Below are 21,639 nucleotides of genomic sequence, written 5' to 3'. Positions count from 1 at the left end.
ACCTATGGGGCAACTTTTCCACACAGAGGGTGGTACGTGTATGGAATGAGCTGCCAGAGGAAGTGGTAGAGGTTGGTACAATTGCAACATTTAAGAGGCATTTGGATGGGTGTATGAATAGGAAGGGTTTGGAGGGATATGGGCCGGGTGCTGGCAGGTGGGACTAGATTGGGTTGGGATATCTGATCAGTATGGACGGGTTGGACCAAAGGGTCTGTTTCCATGCTGTACATCTCTATGACTCTTTGGTTAGGAATGCATTGCTGCAGTCTGTACATATTAAGGTCTCAGTGATCAATGTAAACCAGGTCACTTCTTTCTACTTACAGATATCTTGGCTTTGATGACAGCTAGTTTTTCCTGGGCAGCAGCTAATTCTGCATTGGCTTTGTTCAAAGCTTGTCGCTTGGGTTCAACATCACAATAGACTTCGTAAAACTTCACAATATTGACAACCCAGGAACAAAGGCCAGCAGCAGCAAGAGACTTGGACGCAATGAAGTCTGGATTGAATTCTGGGTCATGCAGGTACGGCTGAATGGCTCTAAGGCAATTCTCGTGGATGTTCTCCTTTTTGAAGTTGATGAGGGAATCGAGGAACCCGTCGACCTTTGCCATCATGACCTTCGCTGACTTCCAGCTGCGGTCCTTGGGCACTTTGCCTCCGACTGCTGTCAGCACCAACACGGCTGCTGTGACATTTGTCACAGCTGAGGGAGGTGAGCCGAAGGACTTCAATTCTGTCAGATTATTCTGAAGGGAGAACAAAGTTGCAAGAAAAATTGAATGCGTTTTTTCTTAGCAGTCAAGTGCTAATAGTCAAGTTGTTGAGTTATCAATTTGTTGCTCTGCTTTGAAGCCGAGAGCTGTAGTCTGAATTTTGTATAACATGACTCATCAAATGTAAGCCAATGAAACCCCCCGGTGGTAAATAAATCTCTATCTGCTTGTTAGTTGTGAAGTTTCTGAGTCCCCACTGTGTCCTCTGGCAGTTGATTCTAACATGATTAAGGGAATCAAAACAAAACAAATGACCAGAAACTTTTGACAATTTTTGCATAACTGACCTAGTTTAAACTAGCTGAAACCTTTTCTCATTTGGCAAACATATTTCACGGGAAAATTAGGACCAAATGTGAATATTTGAGCCCAATAAGAAAAATTGCAGAAATACAACTTAAGCCATTGCATCGAATGTCTAAAAGTTAGGTGAAAAGATATTCTAAGCAGCGTTGTCAATGAATAACAAAAATCAATGTCCGAATCTCTCAATCATTTCACGGGGACCATCCTTTCTTAAGCGCTGTAGCACCTTGAAAATCCTAAAATTAGTTTAGATTCAAAATCCCTGCCATTCACTACAATCCTGTAATAACCTATTGTACTTGAAGACTGAACATCATGATCTGTGTATGAACTAGTGTCGACTTTTAGATGGATTTAGAGGAACAAATTATTATTTCATGGTTAATAATATCACCAAAAATGTGGAACGGTTCATGCCTTATTTTGTCCTTGATGTTTTATGCTATCATTGTCCTATAAAATGGTTCCCTTGGAGGCTTTTGTCAATCATTTTCACTGAAAAGGAAGCTTACATTACCATGTACAGTATGTCCATGCATGGCATTGACTTCGACATTTTCTGAGGTTGGCTACATCAAAATGTTCACTCCACAATGATATTGTATATTCTATAGTTTATAAACGGCAAAGATCCTTTCCCATGGCTATTTAAGATTAAACTACCTGTTCTTTTTCCCTTAGCATGAACTGCCAATGAATCACTCAGGGCTGTAAATCAAATTCAATTGATTTCACACCAGCTGATGAAACACCGAAACAAGGCTACATTTTATCCTCCCAAGTGCAGGAGAATAAATCAAACTTCCAACCCATCAGCAAATAAAACACAATATTACATAACTTAACTTGATTTAAGAGGTAAAAACCACACAAGACCAGGTTATAGTCCAACAGGTTTAATTGGAAGCACTAGCTTTCTGAGCGCTGCCCCTTCATCAGGTGGTTGTGGAGGACACAATTGTAAGACAGAATTTATAGCAAAACTTTGTACACCCCAGTCAAACACCGGCATCTCCAAATCATGATTTAAGAGGATTTGCATCCTACTTCGAGGGACATTGAGCTAAATTGGGAGGAAATGACAATATGACGGTAATGTGTGTGCTCTTGATCCAACTATTGATTCTTGGTATTGTAGGTTTTGATGCTGGAAAGTGACAATAAGGTATATTATCATATAGCATATTATAAAGTTTAAATCATAGAATCATGACAGTGTGGAAGCAGGCCATTTGGTCCATCGAGTTCAAACTGACCCTCTGAAGAGCATCCCACCTCCACCCAAACCCTACCCTATCCTAGTAACCCTGCACAGCTAATCCACCTAGTCTGCACATTCCTGGGTACTACAGACAATGCTCAGGAAGCCCACAACACGCTAAGTAAAGTAATCAACTTAACCTGGATATCTTTGGACTGCAGGAAGAAACTAGAGCACCAGAGGAAACCCATGCACACACTGGGAGAGTGCACAAACCCCACACAGACAGTCACCAGAGGGTGGACTTGAGCCCAGGTCCCTGGCGCTGTGAGGCAGCAGTGCTCATCACTGGGCCACTGTGCTGCCCAGAACTGAGTGGTCTCTGTGCATTAGATCACATGGACAAAGCTGCATTCAGAACATCTCTCCTTCACCCAAAGTATTCAAAAAGCAGATGCCATAGAATATTGAAATGTTTTGGTAGCAAGAAATAAGGAACGTGTATTTATACTGTGTGTTATCATAACCTGAAGGTCTCCAGGAATACTTCATAATCGATGGGTTAATTGAAATATGATTATTGAAAGGTTTGTGAAGGTTTGTAGCTCAGGTTGAGGTTTAGGGTGTAGGTTTGCTCGCTGAGCTGTAGGTGTGATATCCAGACACCATCAGTGGTGACCTCCAAGTGAAGCGAAGCTGTTGTCTCCTGCTTTCTATTTATATCTTTCTCCTGGATGGGGTTCCTGGGGTTTGTGGTGATGTCATTTCCTGTTCGTTTTCTGAGGGGTTGATAGATGATATCTAGATCTATGTGTTTGTTTATGGCATTGTGGTTGGAGTGCCAGGCCTCTAGAAATTCTCTGGCATGTCTTTGCTTAGCCTGTCCCAGGATAGATATGTTGTCCCAGTCGAAATGGTGTTTTTTTTCATCCGTGTGTAGGGCTACGAGGGAGAGAGGGTCGAGTCTTTTTGTAGCTAGCTGGTGTTCGTGTATCCTGGTGGCTAACTTTCTTCCTGTTTGTCCTATGTAGTGTTTGTGGCAGTCCTTGCATGGAATTTTGTAGATGACGTTGGTTTTGTCCATGGGATGTACTGGGTCATTTAAGTTTGTTAGTTTTTGTTGAGAGCGATGGTGGGTTTGTGTGCTACTAGGATTTCGAGGGGTCTTAGTAGTCTGGCTGTCATTTCTGAAACTTCTTTGATGTATGGTAAGGTGGTTAGGGTTTCTGGCTGTGTTTGGTCTGCTTGTCGTGGTTTGTTATCGAGGAATCTGTGGACTGTATTTTTTGAGTATCCATTCTTCTTGAATACGTTGTATAGGTGGTTCTCCTCTGTTTTCCGAAGTTCGCCTGTGCTACAGTGTGTGGTGGCTCGTTGGAATAGTGCTCTGATAAAGCTTCGTTTGTGTGTGTTGGGATGGTTGCTGGTGTAGTTACGTATTTGGTCAGTGTTTGTTGGTTTTCTGTATATACAGGTTTCTGGTTCTCTGTTGTCCTTTCTTTCGACTGGGATGTCCAGGAATGCGAGTTTGTTGTCGGTTTCTTCCTCCTTGGTGAACTTTATGCCTGTGAGGGTGTTGTTGATGATGTTAAATGTCTCTTCTATCTTGTTTCGTTTTGTGATGACAAAGGTGTCATCTACGTAGCGGACCCAGATTTTTGGTTTGCTGGTTGGTAGGGCTGTTTGTTCTAGTCTTTGCATTACTGCTTCTGCTATGAATCCTGATAGTGGAGATCCCATGGGTGTGCTGTTGGTTTGTTTGTAGACTATGTTGTTGAAGGTGAAGTGGGTGGTGAGGCACAGGTCCACTAGCTTCATGATGCTTTCATTGGTAATGTGCTTGATGGTGGTTGGGGTGTGTGTGATGGTCTCTTCTAAAAGTGTGCCAGAGAATTCCGAGAGGCCTGGCACTCCAACCACAACGCCATAAACAAACACACAGATCTAGATACCATCTATCAACCCCTCAGAAAACGAACAGGAAATGACATCACCACAAACCCCAGGAACCCCATCCAGGAGAAAGATATAAATAGAAAGCAGGAGACAACAGCTTCGCTTCACTTGGAGGTCGCCACTAATGATGTTACCTAGCCAGGTAATGAAACATCTGGATATCAAACCTACAGCTCAGCAAGCAAACCTACACCCTAAATATGGACACAAACACGTCAGTCAATTTGCACAATAACATCCCACAAAGAAAAATCAATGAATCCTCACACAATTAGTTTCTATACTTCCAGCCAGGACACTGGTTAATAACTTGACCAGCAATGGGGCCTCTTCAACTGGTCACAAGACGACAGGAATTCTGAATGGACTCAACAATAGTGCCTCCACAGACAAGTTGTCACTTGTTAATAACTGTAGAACTCCACTCTTGGAGCCCAATGTCTTTCCTAATGGTTACATATTCATTTCCCTCCTTACACTGAAACTCTGCCTGACAATTTTTCCAAATTCAAGGTGTCAAATGATTACAAATGATTCTTCTTTTGACTCCATTTCATCTCTTACCTTATTTAGAGTGTTCAGTGCTTCCTGAGCAGCAACAAGGGCAGGTTCAGCTTTTGCTAAATCCTCCTCACAGTCTTTCTGTGTCCGGGTAACCTCCTCAGCAATGAGAGCCACCTTCTGTTCTTCCCCGTCTGCAATGGCTTTTTCTTTGCTCACCTTCTCGGTTTCGACTCCCACTACTTGAATCAGCTTGTCAGCGTCTTCATTTTTCTGCTTCAGCTCAACTTCCTGCGCAGCCAGTTTAGCTTTCAGATCATCAACCTGTTTATGGAAGTTAAGTGTAAGGCAGTCATCAACAAAATGTCTGAAGAGTCACATTAGAATTCATGTTATGTACATTTGACCTGACTGCAATCAACTGGTTTCCTCCTTTGATTCTTTCATGGGACATGGATGTTGCTGACAAGGCCAGCATTTGTTGCCCTTCCCTAGGTGACCTTGAACCAACTGGTTTGCTCGGTCAATCGACGGGGCAGATAAGAGTCAACCATACTGTTTTCATATATAGGCCAGATCTTGTAAAGAGAGCAGATTTCCTTCCCTCAGGGACATCAAGTGAAGAGGATGGATTTTTTTGGCAATCAGATTACAAAATATAGAAACATAGAAGACTGGAGCAGGAGTAGGCCATTCGACCCCTAAGAACTACACCCCCCCCTTTATTCAATATGGTTTTGGCTGATAATCGAGCTCAATACCCTAATCCTGCCCTCCCCCATATCCCTTGATTCTTTTAGCCACAAGAGTTATATTTATCCTTCTTCAAAACATATGTTTTGGCCTCAATCACTTTCTGTGGTAATGAATTCCACAGGTTCTATGGATGAAGAGATTTCTCCTCAACTTAGTCCTAAATGGTTCACCCCCTTGTCTTTAAACTATAACCCTTGGTTCTGGACTCGTCCACTATCAAAAACATCTTTTCTGAATCTAACCTGTCTGTTCCTGTTAGAATTTAACAGGTTTGTAGGAGATCACCCTCTCACATTCTTCTAAACTCCAGTGAATACAATCCTAAACAACTCAACCTCACTTCAGAGGTCAGTCCTGCCATCCCAGGAATCAACTTGCTAAAACTTTGCTGCACTCCCTCGAAAGCAGAAGCATCTTTCCTCAGATAATGAGACCCAAATCACACACAATATTCAAGGTGTGGTCTTGCCAATGTCTTATATAACTGTAGCACAACATTCTTATTCCTATACTCAAATCCCATCACTATGAAGACCAAAATACAGAGAGCATAGAACATAGATCTGTATAGCACAGAAATGGACCCTTCAGCCCACAATATTGTGCCAAACATGACACCAAAGGAAATTAATCCCTTCTGCCTGCCATTGGTCTGTATCTCTCCATTCCTTGCATATTCACCCACACTGTAGGGAATCTAATCTAATCTATTCATGTGCTTTTCTAAAAAGTCCTTTAAATGCTCTTATTGTATCTGCCACCACCAACACCCCTTGCAGCGCATTCCACACTCCTTCCACTCTCTGTATAAAAAAACTTGTCCCTCACATCTCTACTTAACTTTCCCCCTCTCATCTTAAATGCATATCCCCTTGTATTTGACATTTCAACTCTGGGAAAAAGATCTGTCCGTCAACCCAACTGCACCTTATAATTTTATCGATTTCTATCAAGTCTCCCCACAGATTCTGCTGCTCAAGAGAAAACAACCCGAGTTTTTCTCACCTCTCCTTGTAGTTCATACCCTCTAAAATCCAGGCAGCATCCTGGGAAAGCTCTTCTACACCCTCTCCAAAGCCTCCACATCCTTCCTGTAATGTGGCGACCAGAATTGAAAGCAATTCTCTAAGTGTGGCCAAACTAAAGTCTTATAAAGCTACATCATGGCATCCTGACTCCCTGACCAATAAAGGCAAGCATGCCATATGCCTTCTTTACCACCCTATATAGTTGCATGGCCACTTTTGGGAACCCAGTGTCCTGCCATTATCTGTATACTTTTCCTTAACATTTGATCTTCTGAAGTGCAGCACCTCACACTTACCTTGATTAAACTCCACCTGCCAATTCTCCACCCGCCAATTCTCCACCCATATCTGCAATTGATCGATATCCCACTGTATCCTTTGACAACTTTCTACACTATTCACACCTCCACCGACACTTGTATCATCTGCAAACTTATTAAACCATCCATCTACATTTTCATCCAAGTCATATATAATATATACATATATATGTGTATCACAAACAGCAGCGGTCCCAGAACGGATTCCTGCAGAATACCACCAGTCGCGGACCTCCAGCCTGAAGAACACCCTTCCACCATTATTCTCGGCCTTCCATGGGCAAGCCAATTCTGAATCCACGTGGCCAAGTCACCATGGATCCCATGCATCTTAATCTTCTGGATGAACCTATGACGAGTGACCTTGTCAAAAGCCTTACTAAAATTCATGTAAACAACATTCTTGCTTTACTCTCATGGATCATCTTCATGACCTCCTCAAAAAATTCAATCAGGTTCCTAAGTCATATCCTGCCCTGCACAAAGCCATGCTGACTCTCCCTAAGGAGGCCATGTTGTTCCAAATGTGCATAAATCCTATTCCTCCTAAGAATTCTCTCTAACAGCTTCCCAACCACTGATGTGAGACTCACTGGTCTATGGTTTCCTGGTTATCCTTCTGTACTATTTGCTGCACTTGTACACTTATTTTCAGCAATTGGTGCATGAAGATACTCAGGTCTCATTGAACATGTCCCTCGGAAAAGCCCATGAGGGTCTGCCTTTGGATTACTAGTGTAGTCATGCTGTGTCATTTACTTAGTGACAATATGATGAAGAGCTTATGCTCGAAATGTCGATTCTGCTATTCCTCGGATGCTGCCTGACCAGCTGTGCTTTTCAAGCACCACACTCTATGACAGAACTATTCAAGACAAGGAGGGCATGGACTCTTTCATCCATCTTGAGTCACCCTGAAGTCTCCCAATTGCAATACCCAATTGGTTGTTAACTAATTTAAGGGTTATTATCTGAAAACTCATGACAAATATGTGCTATTAAAAGCTGGAGGTGGTTCTGCCTGGTCCAAATTCATTTCCCAAACTCAGTGTGCTAACTATAGCCATTCTGTTACCTGTTCTATCAGACCAAATGGAATTCAATGCTTTCCAAAGAATGACGTGCTCAAGTAAGAAGTGTTATGACCTGTCCATATCTCTCATTCCATCTGTTGACACTCACATCAGTTTTCCATTAAGCCATTGCTGGGCCATTTCAGCAATCTCTAACTGTTCTCACAAACCCTACTGCTGGATTATCCTAGTTTCTCTACCCTAACAAGTTTCCTTCTTATTCAGCAGGATTCAGTCCACAGTTCCTGACCTAAAAAACACAAGCTTCCTTTTCAAAAATGGTTTCAAGATGTCACAGAAATTTGGACACTTTGGGCAAAGAAATCCGTCACATATCTACACCAATTTTGAACCAAAATTTACACATATTCCTCAAACAACGAAACGTAAAACTGAACTAAGTATATAACGGTGACAGGTTACAAGAAATTATAACATTAAAATTGCCTTGCTAGCAAAAAACATTAGAGTCAGAAATTTCACATTTATGAATAGAAATTTATTGTCAGGTGTACTTTTACATGAAAAATACAGTGAAATCTTTATAAGTCGCCCTACCATGGCGCCTATGTCAATGACAAAAGTCATGCATAATAATAAAGAAAGTAAAATTAACTCCAAGTTCACCACAGTTCAGTTAACGGTTCCTGGGCTCAGGGAAAGCCGGCTAAGGAATGATGGAATACCCTGAAGACATAGCCAGGACAAGACTGCTATGCTGGGTCACTGGAATACTAGGCCGCAAGCTTAGGCTGAACACGACTGCCATGTCAGGCTGAGACAGCCACTCCTGGACGAGACCACCTGACAGGCCAATGGAATACCTGAAAGATGACCTCCATATGGGGAATGAGACCTCCACACCGAGACACAACCACCACGCCATCCTGTGCCAAACTGCCACTTCTCCTTCTTCAGGCGTCTGGGCCTAGCTGTGGACCTAGAGCCTCAGTCTAGTCTTCAGGTCCAGTTTGGGGAGTCAGCCTGAGGCCTGCTCCTCGAGAAACCCTGGGCTGGGGTGGAGCCATGTCTGGCTTGTCCTGGTGTTGCTGCCACAGCTCCCTGAGGCCTCTTCCTTCACCTGTCTCTCTGAACTTAAAGAAAAGAAAATGAAGACAAAGGCAAAAGAAAACAAACGGAACTAAAGGATAAAAAGAAAAAAAATAAAAGCCAACAGCAGCAGACAAGCCCAGGGCTTAGTCAACCTCCTCTTCCACTATCTTGGCACAAACTATATGCTGGTATGCTTTACGAGTCCCACTCTGATGCACTTCTGAACTCAATGTTGTTTAATTCAGATCATCAACAAATTGCTAAGACCAGTCCCCAAGCAAATTACATTTACGTTTCCAGGCAGGGTACCCCACATTCTTATGTTCCTGGCTGAGAAGGGATGGGTGAAGTGGCTCCCATTCTTTATTCACCAAGCCCCTAGGTAGAGTGCAACAAGGTTAACTAAAACAGATCCCTTCCCTGGTCAATATCTTTAACCAGAACAAAAGAATTTCTAGTTGAAAAGGAGCTCATTTACTTAAGAGCCAATCTTAAGTTAAAGAAAGAACAAATTCAGGAGTTACTAAATAAGAAAATAAGTAATAACAACACACAGAGAGATTTGAAATGAGAAGTTAGTCTAAAAAAAAAGGTAGAGATCAATTTCTGGTTTCCTTGAATGCCAACTGGGTGATAATAATCATGCTGACATTGATAGTTGAGCAGTCAACTTTGAGATTCTTGGGCTTGCAAATTAGCTGAAATCTTTTTGTCCTGCTGTCAGCACTCAGAGCAGGAGACTATCTTTCCTTTGTACCTGCAGTGCAGAGGTGTCAAATGGCTGTCCTCAAGCTGTGCACTTCATAGTAATGAGTCCTCACAAGCACATCAGCCACTGACAACACAGAGACCAGGAGTTGCAGCTGCTTATAATCCCTTCTTTGCGGATTCCTGGAAGGGGAAACAAAACACGTCTTTTGATTCACGTCCACGGTTTGGAATATAACCCACAGGAGAAGCTTTCCTGCTGAGAGGAGGAAATTAGATTGCCTTGTACGTCTGCAGTTTGAAGTCTCTCCTTTTGAAGAATCCTCAGCAACCTAGAAGGTGTGATGTTCCAAGAATTCACAGTAATGATCCTTCAGCAGTCAGTGAATTCCATTCTTGAAAGTAAAATATCGGCCAGGCTTACAGTTTTTGTCACTTTTTTAAAAAAAAAATTCTTATTCAAAACTTCAAGTTGTCTGCACATAATTCAGGGTTATGACCCATTGTAATGACAATTCCTAATGACAATCAGATCTATTCCCATTTTGATGTAAAAGGAAAGAAAAAAAAACAAGTATTTTCATGTCATTCATTTTCCAAGCTTTGATCAATAATATATTTTGAATTCTAACCGGATTTCTCTGAAATAATAGAATGTTGGCCCTTATTTAAAGGGAATTGGAATACAAGGGTGGGAAGTCTTCCTGCGATTATACAGGTGCTGGTGAAACCATACCTGGAGGCCTCTGAGCAGCTTTGGTCCCCTTATTTAAGGGAAAGATATCATTTCATTGGTGGCAATTCAAAAAAGGTTCACCAGGATGATCCATGGTATGGAGGGACTGTCTTACAAGCAAAGGCTAAACAGGGTGGGAGTCTCCTCACTGAGGTTTAGAAGAATGAGAGGTGATCCCACTGAAATATACCAGATTCTCAAGGGGCTTGACTGGGTAAATGCTGAGAGGATGCTTTACCTCATGGGAGAGTCTAGGACCGGAGGGCATAATCTCAGAAGAAAAGGGTTCCAGTTTGAGACTGAAATGAGGAGGAATTCCTTCTCTCAGAGAGTTGAGTGCCTTTGGGGAGCTGTGGGGACCGAGTCCTTGTGTATATTTAGGGCTGAGATTGAAAGATTCTTGAGATCAGGCGCAGAATCAAGGGTCATGTGGAAAACGTAAGAAAGTGGACTTGAGGAGTACTGGATAAGCCATGATCGTTTTGAAATGCAAAGTAGGCTTGAGGGGGCTGAATGGCCTACTTCTGTTCCGAACTGTTATGGTGTCTGGGTTCTGAACAGGGCATCGGCAATCACCGTTTATTTCCCAGCAACGCGTGTGACTTTTAAGTGGGACAGTTGATGCACCGATTTCCTATTTTTTTTGTGGGAATGGAGAACAGTGCTACTGCTTCTACCTCTGTAGGTCTGGGCTGTACTCATCCCTGACCTAAATAGACCTTTTGGCCCGAAGCAGATTTGCTTTATGTGAGACTGACCATTAAGGCAGCTACCTGTATTTACTAGAAGAGGACTTCCAGTTGCTCTAAATGTATTTTCCAAGTGTTGCTCGGCACTAGGAGATCCTCTGGCAACACTATAAAATTGGGTAAGTCTGTCATCATGTAGTTTGAATGGTGGATGGGCATTTAGAAATCCAAACAGCAAGGATTTGACACTGGTGCTTTTACGGGTTCTTTTGGTATTGGATGCACGAACATATAGTGTACCTGTGTTTTCATTGATGTATGGAAGATTTCCAACTGGGTTTGAATCATCTCACAGGTTTACAGGAGTTACTCCCTGAAATTGTTATGCTTAGCTTTGTGGATACCTTTCTTCAAGACCAAAACAATTCATGTTTTACTATATTGCTACAAACAAGAATTAGTAATAACACCAACTTCCATTCCTAATCTCTGTGCAAATTTGAAAAAAAACATAGAAGATATATGGATCAGTCAGCAGTTCATATGAAGAGTAGATGGTGGAATATTGTGGCCATTAAGGTAGAATCCCTACAGTATTGAAGAAGCCCTTTCGGCCCATCGAGTCTGCATTGACCCTCCGAAGAGCATCCCATCCAGACCCCGCGCCCCCACCGTACCCCATAATCCCACATTTACCATGGCTAATCACCTAACCTTGCTGTTTGGACTTCTAAATGTCCATCCACCATTCAAACTACATGATGACAGACTTACCCAATTGTATAGTGTTGCCAGAGGATCTCCTAGTGCCAAGCAACACTTGGGAAATACAGACAATTTCAAGACGGCCAATCCACCCAACCTGCCCATATTTGGACTGTGGGAAGAAACCAGAGCACCCGGAGCAAGTCCAAACAAACATAAGGACAATGTGCAAACTCCACACAGACAATCACCCAAGATGGATTTGAACCATGTCTCTGGCGCTGTGAGGCAGCTGCACTAACCACTAAAGCCACTGTGCCACCCATATGTTAGATGATACAGGTAATGTTGACATTGGTAGTTGAGCAGTCAATTTCAATATTATTAGTTTTGCAGGTTAGTTGAATTTTTTTTCTCGTTTCCTTTTTTATGGTGATTGGCCTGTCAACTGGCTCACATTGCTTGGAATATGAGTATCTTTTACTTTTACCTGTAGCACAAGAGTGCTGTTCTCAAGCTGTGACCTTCACAGAGAATCCACACTAGTCCATCAACCCATTAACACTCACACCAGGGGTTGTAGTTTGATTTTACCCCTGGTTTCTTATAACATTGAAGGTGAAAACACAAACGTATCTTCCAACTCATATCCACAATGTGAAATATAGCCCATAGGGGAGGAGGTAATCAGACTGCCTTTCAGCTCTACCTTTTGAAATCTCTGTCTTTGAAGTGTCCTTGATATCCTGAAAGGTGCAACATTTAGGGGTGCAAATAGGGAGTATTTCAGCTGTCAGTGAATTCCATCTTTTTAAGTTATGATTTGTTGTCATGACAATATATCTTCTGCTATATTTCCACATAACTATGGTTTATGCACTTTGTTTTATCCAAAGGATTCAAAAGTTCAAAACGTTTAGTGCAAAAATTAACCTTGAATTGTATAGATTGGACCATATTTAAATGTACAGTGTGCTCCCACTTCAGCTGCCACTAACAGTTATTTAAACAAGGTGCCTTTATTGTAATGGAGAGGCGGAGGTGTAAATGTACATCTCTGCATTAATAAGCCAAGGAACTAGCTAAATGTTCTTTGGCACATGGTTCACATTCCAACATAGCAGCAGATAGAACTTAAAACTGTCAATTGTCAGAAAAACCCATCTGGTTCACTAATGTCCTTTAGACAAGGAAACTGCCATTCTTACTTGGTCTGGCCTACATGTGACTTCAGATCCACAGCAACATGGTTGACACTTAACTGCCCTCTGGGCAATTAGGGATGGGTAATAAATGCTGGCCTTACCAGCAATGCCCTTGTCCTGTGAATGAATAAAAACAAACGCCCTTCAGGGAAAGTACCTGGATTGGCCTAGGGCCTGGACAGTTGATGTACATCAGACACCTGTATCTGGAGGCCTGTGGTGTTCGGGTCAGTGATGGGCCTGCTGTTTTTAGACCACGAGCTGGGTGGCAATCAGCATAAGGGCCTATGATTTCTGTCCCTGTCCCTGCTCCACGGCAATGTGGTTCAATGCTGTCTGCCCTCTGAAATAGCTATCAATCCACTCAGCTCATGGGGAACCATAGAAAGATAACAAATGCTCGCAACATTTACATCACATATAAGAACTGGTAAAGTCGCCATAGTCCCAAAGGACCACACGGCTGCTATATCATTAAAGGGAGGGTGGTGAATTTATATGGAATGTTCACCCCCTCAAGTAAACAGTGAAGGGTGGATGTTAAGAAGATAGTATCTTCATGGTGACTTTAGCCACTACAGGAATTTAACCCATGCTGTTGGCATCACTCTGTATCACAAATCAGCCATTCAGCCAACTGAGCTAACTGACCCCCAATGTAAGAATGCGGAACAAAGAAACAGCCATGATACATGTGTGACATATAAGGATACTGTCCATCATAGAAGCTTAAAAATGTGTTTTATTGTCATAAATTGATACTAATGTATGCAAAATGTTAACATCATACCTTGAATTAATGATAAGAGAGATAAAAACAAAGGCTTAGATAAGTGGACTGATAATAGTTTGGAATTGCATCTTGAGCTAGCAGGTCATAATGAAAAGAGCCCTTCAAAATGTGGACAATGTGACTAAGCTGACAGTGACGTTCCCATATATCAAAGAACACACAACACCACGTTATAGTCCAACAGGTTTAATTGGAAGCACACTAGCTTCCGGAGTGTCGCTCCTTCATCAGGTGATAGTGGAGGACTCAATCCTAAGACAGCATTTATAGCAAAACTTTACAGAGTGATGTAGCTGAAATTATACATCGAAAAATACCTTGATTGTCTGTTGAATCTTTCGTCTGTTTGAATACCCATAGGGAGGGCCTCAACCGGGACCTTGGGTTCATGCCACATTACAGGTGATCACCATTGCACTACATACACAGACACCCACACCCACACACACACACACACACACACACACAAACACACACACAGACGCGCACACAGACACCCACACACACCCCGACACTCACACATGCACCCCCTCACAGACTTAAGACACTCTGCACTCACTATACACACACACACACTTTCTCACACTCACAACCCCCACCTCAGACAGACACACACACAGACAGCCAAAGACCCACATGCACACATATATTTTGTGTGGTGAATTTGTACTTGCAGAGTAACATTGCACTTTGCTCAAAAACTGCATACATTCATGTAGAACTCTGAGCTCAAAAATTGCATGAATTTATGCAAAACTCTGTTATCTCACTTTTTAGATTAGAATTAATCTAAACATCAGGTCATAGACAGAGAACGCAGGGGGCTAATACCTTCAACATATTGTCTAGCTATCACCATTGTTAACAGCTAACCCGAGAATGCAACTTTTAAAAAAACGGTTTTGTGATTTACACATGAAAGAAGTGAAGCTATCACTGTATTCTAACAGATGAAAGGCTTAACAGACAATCAATTTTTCAATGTATAATTTCAGTTACATCACACTGCAAATTTTTGCTATAAATTCTGTGTTACGATCGAGCCCTCCACTATCACCTGATGAAGGAGCGTTGCTCCGAAAGCTAGTGCTTCCAATTAAACCTGTTGGACTATAACCTGGTGTTGTGTGATTTTTAACTTTGTACACCCCAGTCCAACACCAGCACCTCCAAATTTTGAATACCATAATAGTTTCACTTCTTTCATGTGTAAATCACAAAACCTTTTTTTAAAAGTTGCATTCTCAGGTTGGCTGTAACAATGGGTGATAGCTAGACAATATTATATCAAAGAACTACAAGTTCAAAAAATAGCAAAATTGAAAAAGTTAATAGCAAACTCTAGTAATGTTTTGTCTGATATTGACTTCGATTCCATGTTATTCATGCCAATGTTCTTGTATTCTTACCATCAGAACGTGATACTGCAGCTTCACCAGGATTTAAGGGTTACAGCTTTAAAAATCAATTTTGTTGACAGCAATACAAATCATAGAGTTGTACAGGATAGAAACAGACCCTTTGGTCCAACTCTTCCATGTCGACCAGATATCCTAAACTAATCTAGTCCCATTTGACAGCACTTGCTCCATATCTCTCTAAACTCTTCCTATTCATATACCCATCCAGATGCCTTTGTAATTGTACCAGCCTCCACCACTTCCCTGTCAGCTCATTCCATACACACACCACCCTCTGTGCGAAAAAGTTGTCAATAGGTCTCTTTTAAATATTTCCCCTCTCATCCTAAACCTATGCCCTCTCGTTCTGGACTCCACCCCCCTTGGAAAAAGACCTTGTCTACTTATCCTATCCATGCACCTCATGATTTCATAAACCTCTATAAGGTCACCCCTTAGCCTCTGATACTCCAGGGTAAACAGCACCAGCTTATTCAGTCAAGTCAGTCATAGGTCATATTTTTCAACACATTACTAACTCGTGGCACATAAGCTGCTGAATCATTCTAAGTCACAGATCAATACATTTTTGGATAATCAGGGAATTAAGCATCATGGAGATAATGTAGGAAGATGAAAATGAGGATGAGATAGAAGGTCAGTCACAGAATGGCAAAGCAAAGGTGACAGAGCAAATGGCCTACTCTTGCTCCAATTCATGTCCTTATTAAACTTGAAGGCTCTCTGCAACATTTCAATCATAAAATATCAAAACAACATGAAAGGGGAACTGCTCTCATTAAGCATTGTTTCTTTGCTAAGGGTGACACATGTATGTTATCACACTGCCAACATGATTTAACATGATTTCCAGTACTTCAATTATTTTTAGTTAATTTTTTCTCAACACCTTTCTCATGAGCAGTTCCTTTAAAAACAACCACAACCATGTTTCATTTTGTAACAGGCTCTGCAGCAAACAAAGTTGCACACATCCTCCAGTAATTTGAATGATTGGGTGACCCTTACAAGATGGTGGTGCTCCAGCTCACAGCTGCGTAGCTCTTTTCGCTTCTTTTCACTTTGTTCGTCCTTCATCTTCAGGCATCAATTATTTTCCTTCCCTCCCCATCTATCACAGCTCACCATTCCTTGCACCTCAGAGACGGTACCATGGAAACAGCCGAAACACTTTATTTGAGGCACCATTTTCATGAATTTATCACTATTAGAAGATAACAAGCTGTTGCTAATTAACAATCACACATTTTGCTAATCACTCCTACATCTTCAATTTTGTTGGTTAATGTACATTTCCATTCTCTGTCATTGCCTTCAACCCAAATGCGGGATTGTCAAAATTATGGCACAGGGCTCATCCACTGGCATTCATATTTGTGCTGCTACTGGCTCTTCAGCTGGAGAAACATCTATGCTTAGCTCACTTAAGCCAGACTTCTCCCTGCACCTGTTTTATATTCCTCATTTTCAACCATTCAATTCCCTTTTTAGATGATATAAGGTCCAGAGGAAAGGAACAACACAGACTAAAATGGTTTCTGGCATTTTAATGAAGCAGGGAATCAAGGTCATTCAGGAAACAAACAGCAGACAGAATGCAAACAAGAACATAAATACAAACCAGGATGGCTGCTGGAGGACAGAATTTGAAAGTATTAGGAAAACAAAATTTCCAGGAAGTTCAATTTTGAACTATGCAACATCTGAGCAAAACAAAACTCCTTTAAGCAATTTTTGATACAAAAAAAACCTATTGCTGTAAGATTCCAGAGGGTTATCTAATTAAATTTAACTTACATTTTTCATGAACTACAGGATATTGAAAATATCTCACATTACTCATTTTTTGCCAGGAAAATTCTCTGATAAACTAATTGACTGTATATCCTCCATATTGGCATTGCCTGCCAACATTCAACACCATGTGTGGGCACTCATCTTTATCACAATTAATTACCAACCATCATGTGTCTAATGAAATATTTCTTACTTTCAAAAGAATATTTCAAGAAGATTTTGTGACTTAGGAAAGGTCCAAGTAGAACATGATGATAATGACTAAAACGAATTCAAATAATTAGCTTACCTTAAATCATCATCATGCCTGGGTTGCAGAAATAGAATAGATAATGTAACTTTTCATTAAGTCAGAATACACATCCTGTACATAGCACTAACCTTTTAAAGGCAAGAATTAAAATTCCATGCCTGGTATACTAAGACGAAATGTATACATCTATTTAAAGCTGACAAGACTTCTCATTTTGGTCATGTCAAGATAACTCAGAAGGGGAAAACTTCAGTCAATAGGTTAAAATAGTCAGCATTAGCTTGGCCACTTGGGTTACCTCTCTCAATTGTCCTTTGCATTAAAATCAATATACAGAACAGCCAGGTGAAATGTGTAACAAACTGATGATTGATCTAATATCGCTTGGACTATCCGATCATCAAAAGTTAACACTTCCTGCATTGTCCCTATTCCTTAGATCTCATGTTTTATTTACAAGGATTCATCAGTTGTCCACTCAAAGACAGATAAGGCAATCATAGGCGTTTTACATATGCAATCAATACCTGGGTAACACTTTGTGACTTTAGTTTCTCTTGCAACAAAGTGAAGATTATTTCTTGTTGGACATTGAGATTAAATGTAAAATGAAATCTACATCATACTACACATCGAAAACTGTCAGAGGGATTAGCTGGATTCAGCCTAAATATTTCATATCTTGATCATTTCATCAAAACCAAATTGAACAAGTCAATTTTAACTCAGAATCATGGATGCATATTTGTCTCATCTCCTAATGGTGAAGTGTCACAATAGCTTTTGTGGAATCGTGAAACTGAGGGGGCCATTAACCTTTGATCTGTTTCCACTGACATCTCTGTTGCAATGTGAACAGAGCACTTTTATGCTTCAGGTGGGCGTAGTAATCGTGGCAGCCAACAGGTCCTCAGAGGCTGAGTACAGAAGAGCTGCCAACTTCTGCTTCACTCTCCCACTCTGGTAGGACTTCCATTCCTTGGGTCTTTGACCATACTGTAGGATGTTGTACAAGATGGAGTCAAGTTTCTCAAAGAGAGTCGACACAGGACTCACGACAGCTCTGTAACCAGCAAGCAAGCTGCAAGTAACTTGTATACAATTCCACTCTGATCTAATTAGGGGCACTTCGGAAGGACTTTAAGGACTCAGGAAGGTGCTGAGAAGATATATGAGAATAGTACAAGGGATTTAGTTACAAAGCTAGACAGGTTTCTTTAGCATACAGAAGGTTAAAGGAAAATTTGATGGAGTTATTATTCCAAGTTAATGGAATAATTTGAAGCACTTTGTGTATAAAATACTAGTGGCAGGTGGTCAGCACCTAGAGGATGGAGATTTAGTATAATTGACTGAAAAAGCCAGAGTCAACAGAAGGAAAATATTTGATGTACCAAGAGGATATGATGTAGTAAGAACTGCCTGAAATAATCATGGAAGCAGATTAGAAGAAATTGGGTAAATTGAAGGGAAGAATGTGCAGGGCTGCAGGAGGAAAGAGTGGGAATAACTGGGCAGGCTAAACCTCAGCATTAAAGGATTCTTTGAATTCTTAACTTGCTTTATGGACAACACTTCGGATTGTGCATGGGATTCAGGCTCATCACTTTTACTTTATAGCTTGTTTCTTATCTCAAGCTCATGTTTAATTCAAACAATGGAATTTGAATGACGTGTCTGTGGCAAAGTAACACTGCCTAATCCTGTGCATCTGTATTCGTGTGATCATATTCAGCCTTAAATTGCTGGGTTTAAAGTAACTCTAGTTGCTGTTAAAAAGAGCCTTGGGACCTCTTATGACCTTAAAAGTTTTTTTAAAATAGGTTCATGTTGCTGCTACTGATGTTACAGTGTAAATGTACATCAGAAAACCTAATAAATTACAAAATTAAAACATGGAAATCCGAGGAATAGCAGAATATGAAAGACATTCACAAAAGGCTCCATCCCCTTTGAGACAAATAAGTTAGAATTCACTTAGCACTTGTTGCCACGAACAGCTCTCCTCTTCAATTGCCTAAGAAATGAATCTGGGAAGCTGTCCAAAAAATTGTTGCCATGGATTATGAAGCTACAGCAAAAGAAAATGCAGCCTCGGAACCAACCAAAAGACACACGCAGTGCAATTTAGATAAAAGCTAAGGACATGCATTTAGTAAGCATCCACCATGACTTCAGGCTGTTTTACAACCAATTAAATACTTTCAAAGTGTAGCGCTGTTCAGGAATGAACTTGTTCACAGTACAGGTACAATCCCAAAAACAACAAATCTGAGATCACCAAATATCTCAAAACATTTTACAATCAATGAAGCACTTTGAAAGTGTAGTCCCTGTTACAGTGTTGGTTTAACATCTACTCTGAAAGTCAGTGCCTCTGTCTGGAGTGCAGGAGAATGTCAGCTTTGATTTTGCTTTCATGTCAATGGAGTGGCATTTGAATTACAACCTTCCAACTGACAGCCAAGAATGAGTTGCTGCTGCTATCTATACTGACTCTCTCCAAGGTAACCAGAGGGAGCAAGATCCAGCTCTTGAACAAGCATTTGCATGAGGTACCTCACTATTAGTCAGAATAGGTTCAAGTGCCAGATGATATAAATGTTTCTAGATAAAATGAATGACTTATCCTCTGAGATCTTCTCCAGATCCAGCGAGGGCTATACAAGATCATAGGAACAGGAGTAGGCCATTCAGCTTCTCAAGTCTGCTCCAGCATTTAATGAAATTATGGCTGATCTATAGTCTAATGCCACACACCTGCCATAGGTCCATAATCCCTTAACTTCTTTGCTTAATAAAAATATATCTACCTCAGATTTAAAACTAACAACTGATCCAGTAACCACTGCCACTTGTGGATGAGAGTTCCAACACTCTACCACCCTTTGTGTGTGGAAGTGCTTGTTAACATCTCGCCTGAACTGTTTAATTCTCAGACTAAGCCCCCTACTTCTGGACCTCTGAATATAGAGTCATAGAGATGTACAGTATGAAAACAGACCCTTCGGTCTAACTTATTCATGCTGACAAGATATCCCAACCTAATCTAGTCCCACTTGCCAGCACCTGGCCCCTATCCCTCCAAACCCTTCTTATTCATATACTCATCCAGATGCCTTTTAAATTTGCAATTGTACCAGTCTCCACCACTTCCTCTCGCAACTCATTCCATACACGTAACACCTTCTTCATGAAAAGGTTTCCCCTTAGGTCTTTTTTATATCTTTCCCCTCTCACCCTAAACCTATGCCCTTTAGTTCTGGACTCCCCCACCCCAGGGAAAAGACCTTGTCTATTTATCCTATTCATGCCCTTCATGACTTTATAAAACTCTAAAGGTCACCCCTCAGCCTCTGATGCTCCAGGGAAAACAGCCGTAGCCTATTCAACCTCTCCCTATAGCTCAAATCCTCCAACACAGGCAACACCTTTGTAAATCTTTTGTGAACCCTCTCAAGTTTTCACAACATCCTTCCGATAGGAAGGAGACCAGAATTGCACGCAATATTCCAAAAGTGGCCTAGCCAATGCCCTGAACAGCCGCAACATGACCTCCCAACTCCTATACTCAATACTCTGACCAATAACGGAAAGCATACCAAACGCCTTCTTCACTACCCTATCTACCTGCAACTCTACTTTCAACGAGCTAAGAACCTGCACTCCAAGGTTTCTTTGTTCAATAACACTCCCTCGGACCTTACCACAAAGTGTATAAGTCCTACTAAGATTTGTTTTTTTCCAAAATGCAATACCTCGCATTTATCTAAATTAAACTTCATCGGCTACTCCTCAGCCCATTGGCCCATCTGATCAAGATCTCACTGTACTCTGAGGTAACCTTCTTTGCTGTCCACTACACCTCCAATTTTGGTGTCATATGCAAACTTACTAATGATTCCTCCTATGTTCACATCCAAATAATTTACATAAATGACAAAAAGTAGTGGACCCAACACTGAACCTTGTGGCACTCCACTGATCACAGGCCTCCAGTCTGAAAAACAACCCTCCATCACCATCTTCTGTCTTCTACCTTTGAGCCAGTTCTGTATCCAAATGGCTAGTTCTCCCTGTATCCATGAGATCTAACTTTGCTACTAGTCTCCCATGGGGAACCTTGGTGAACGCCTTACTGAAGTCCATATAGACCATGTTCAGTGCTCTGTCTTCATCAATCCTCTTTGTTGCTTTTTCAAAAAATGAAATCAAGTTCATGAGATAGGATTTCCCACACATAAAGCCATGTTGACTATCCCTAATCAGTCCTTGGCTTACCAAATGCATGTAAATCCTATCCCTCAGGATTCCCCTCAACAATTTGCCCACCACTGACGTCAAGCTCACTGGTCTAT

The 21,639-nt window shown here is 41.3% G+C and overlaps 1 protein-coding gene across 2 annotated transcripts in view; it reads right to left on the bottom strand.

Annotated features, from left to right (window-relative positions):
• Positions 1–21,639, bottom strand: part of dnah9 (dynein, axonemal, heavy chain 9) — a 507,475-nt gene that overhangs the window by 204,693 nt on the left and 281,143 nt on the right. For both annotated transcript variants that reach the window (XM_072558306.1, XM_072558307.1), the window contains exons 49-50: positions 4,808–5,068; positions 328–753 (exon numbers count right to left, since the gene is read on the bottom strand). In XM_072558306.1, the coding sequence (XP_072414407.1) occupies positions 328–753; positions 4,808–5,068 (687 nt within the window). The remainder of the gene's footprint in view (positions 1–327; positions 754–4,807; positions 5,069–21,639) is intronic.

The sequence above is a fragment of the Chiloscyllium punctatum genome, chromosome 39 (genome assembly GCF_047496795.1).
Source record: "Chiloscyllium punctatum isolate Juve2018m chromosome 39, sChiPun1.3, whole genome shotgun sequence".
NCBI lineage: Eukaryota > Metazoa > Chordata > Chondrichthyes > Orectolobiformes > Hemiscylliidae > Chiloscyllium > Chiloscyllium punctatum.
This window is presented reverse-complemented; position numbering and strand designations above follow the sequence as displayed.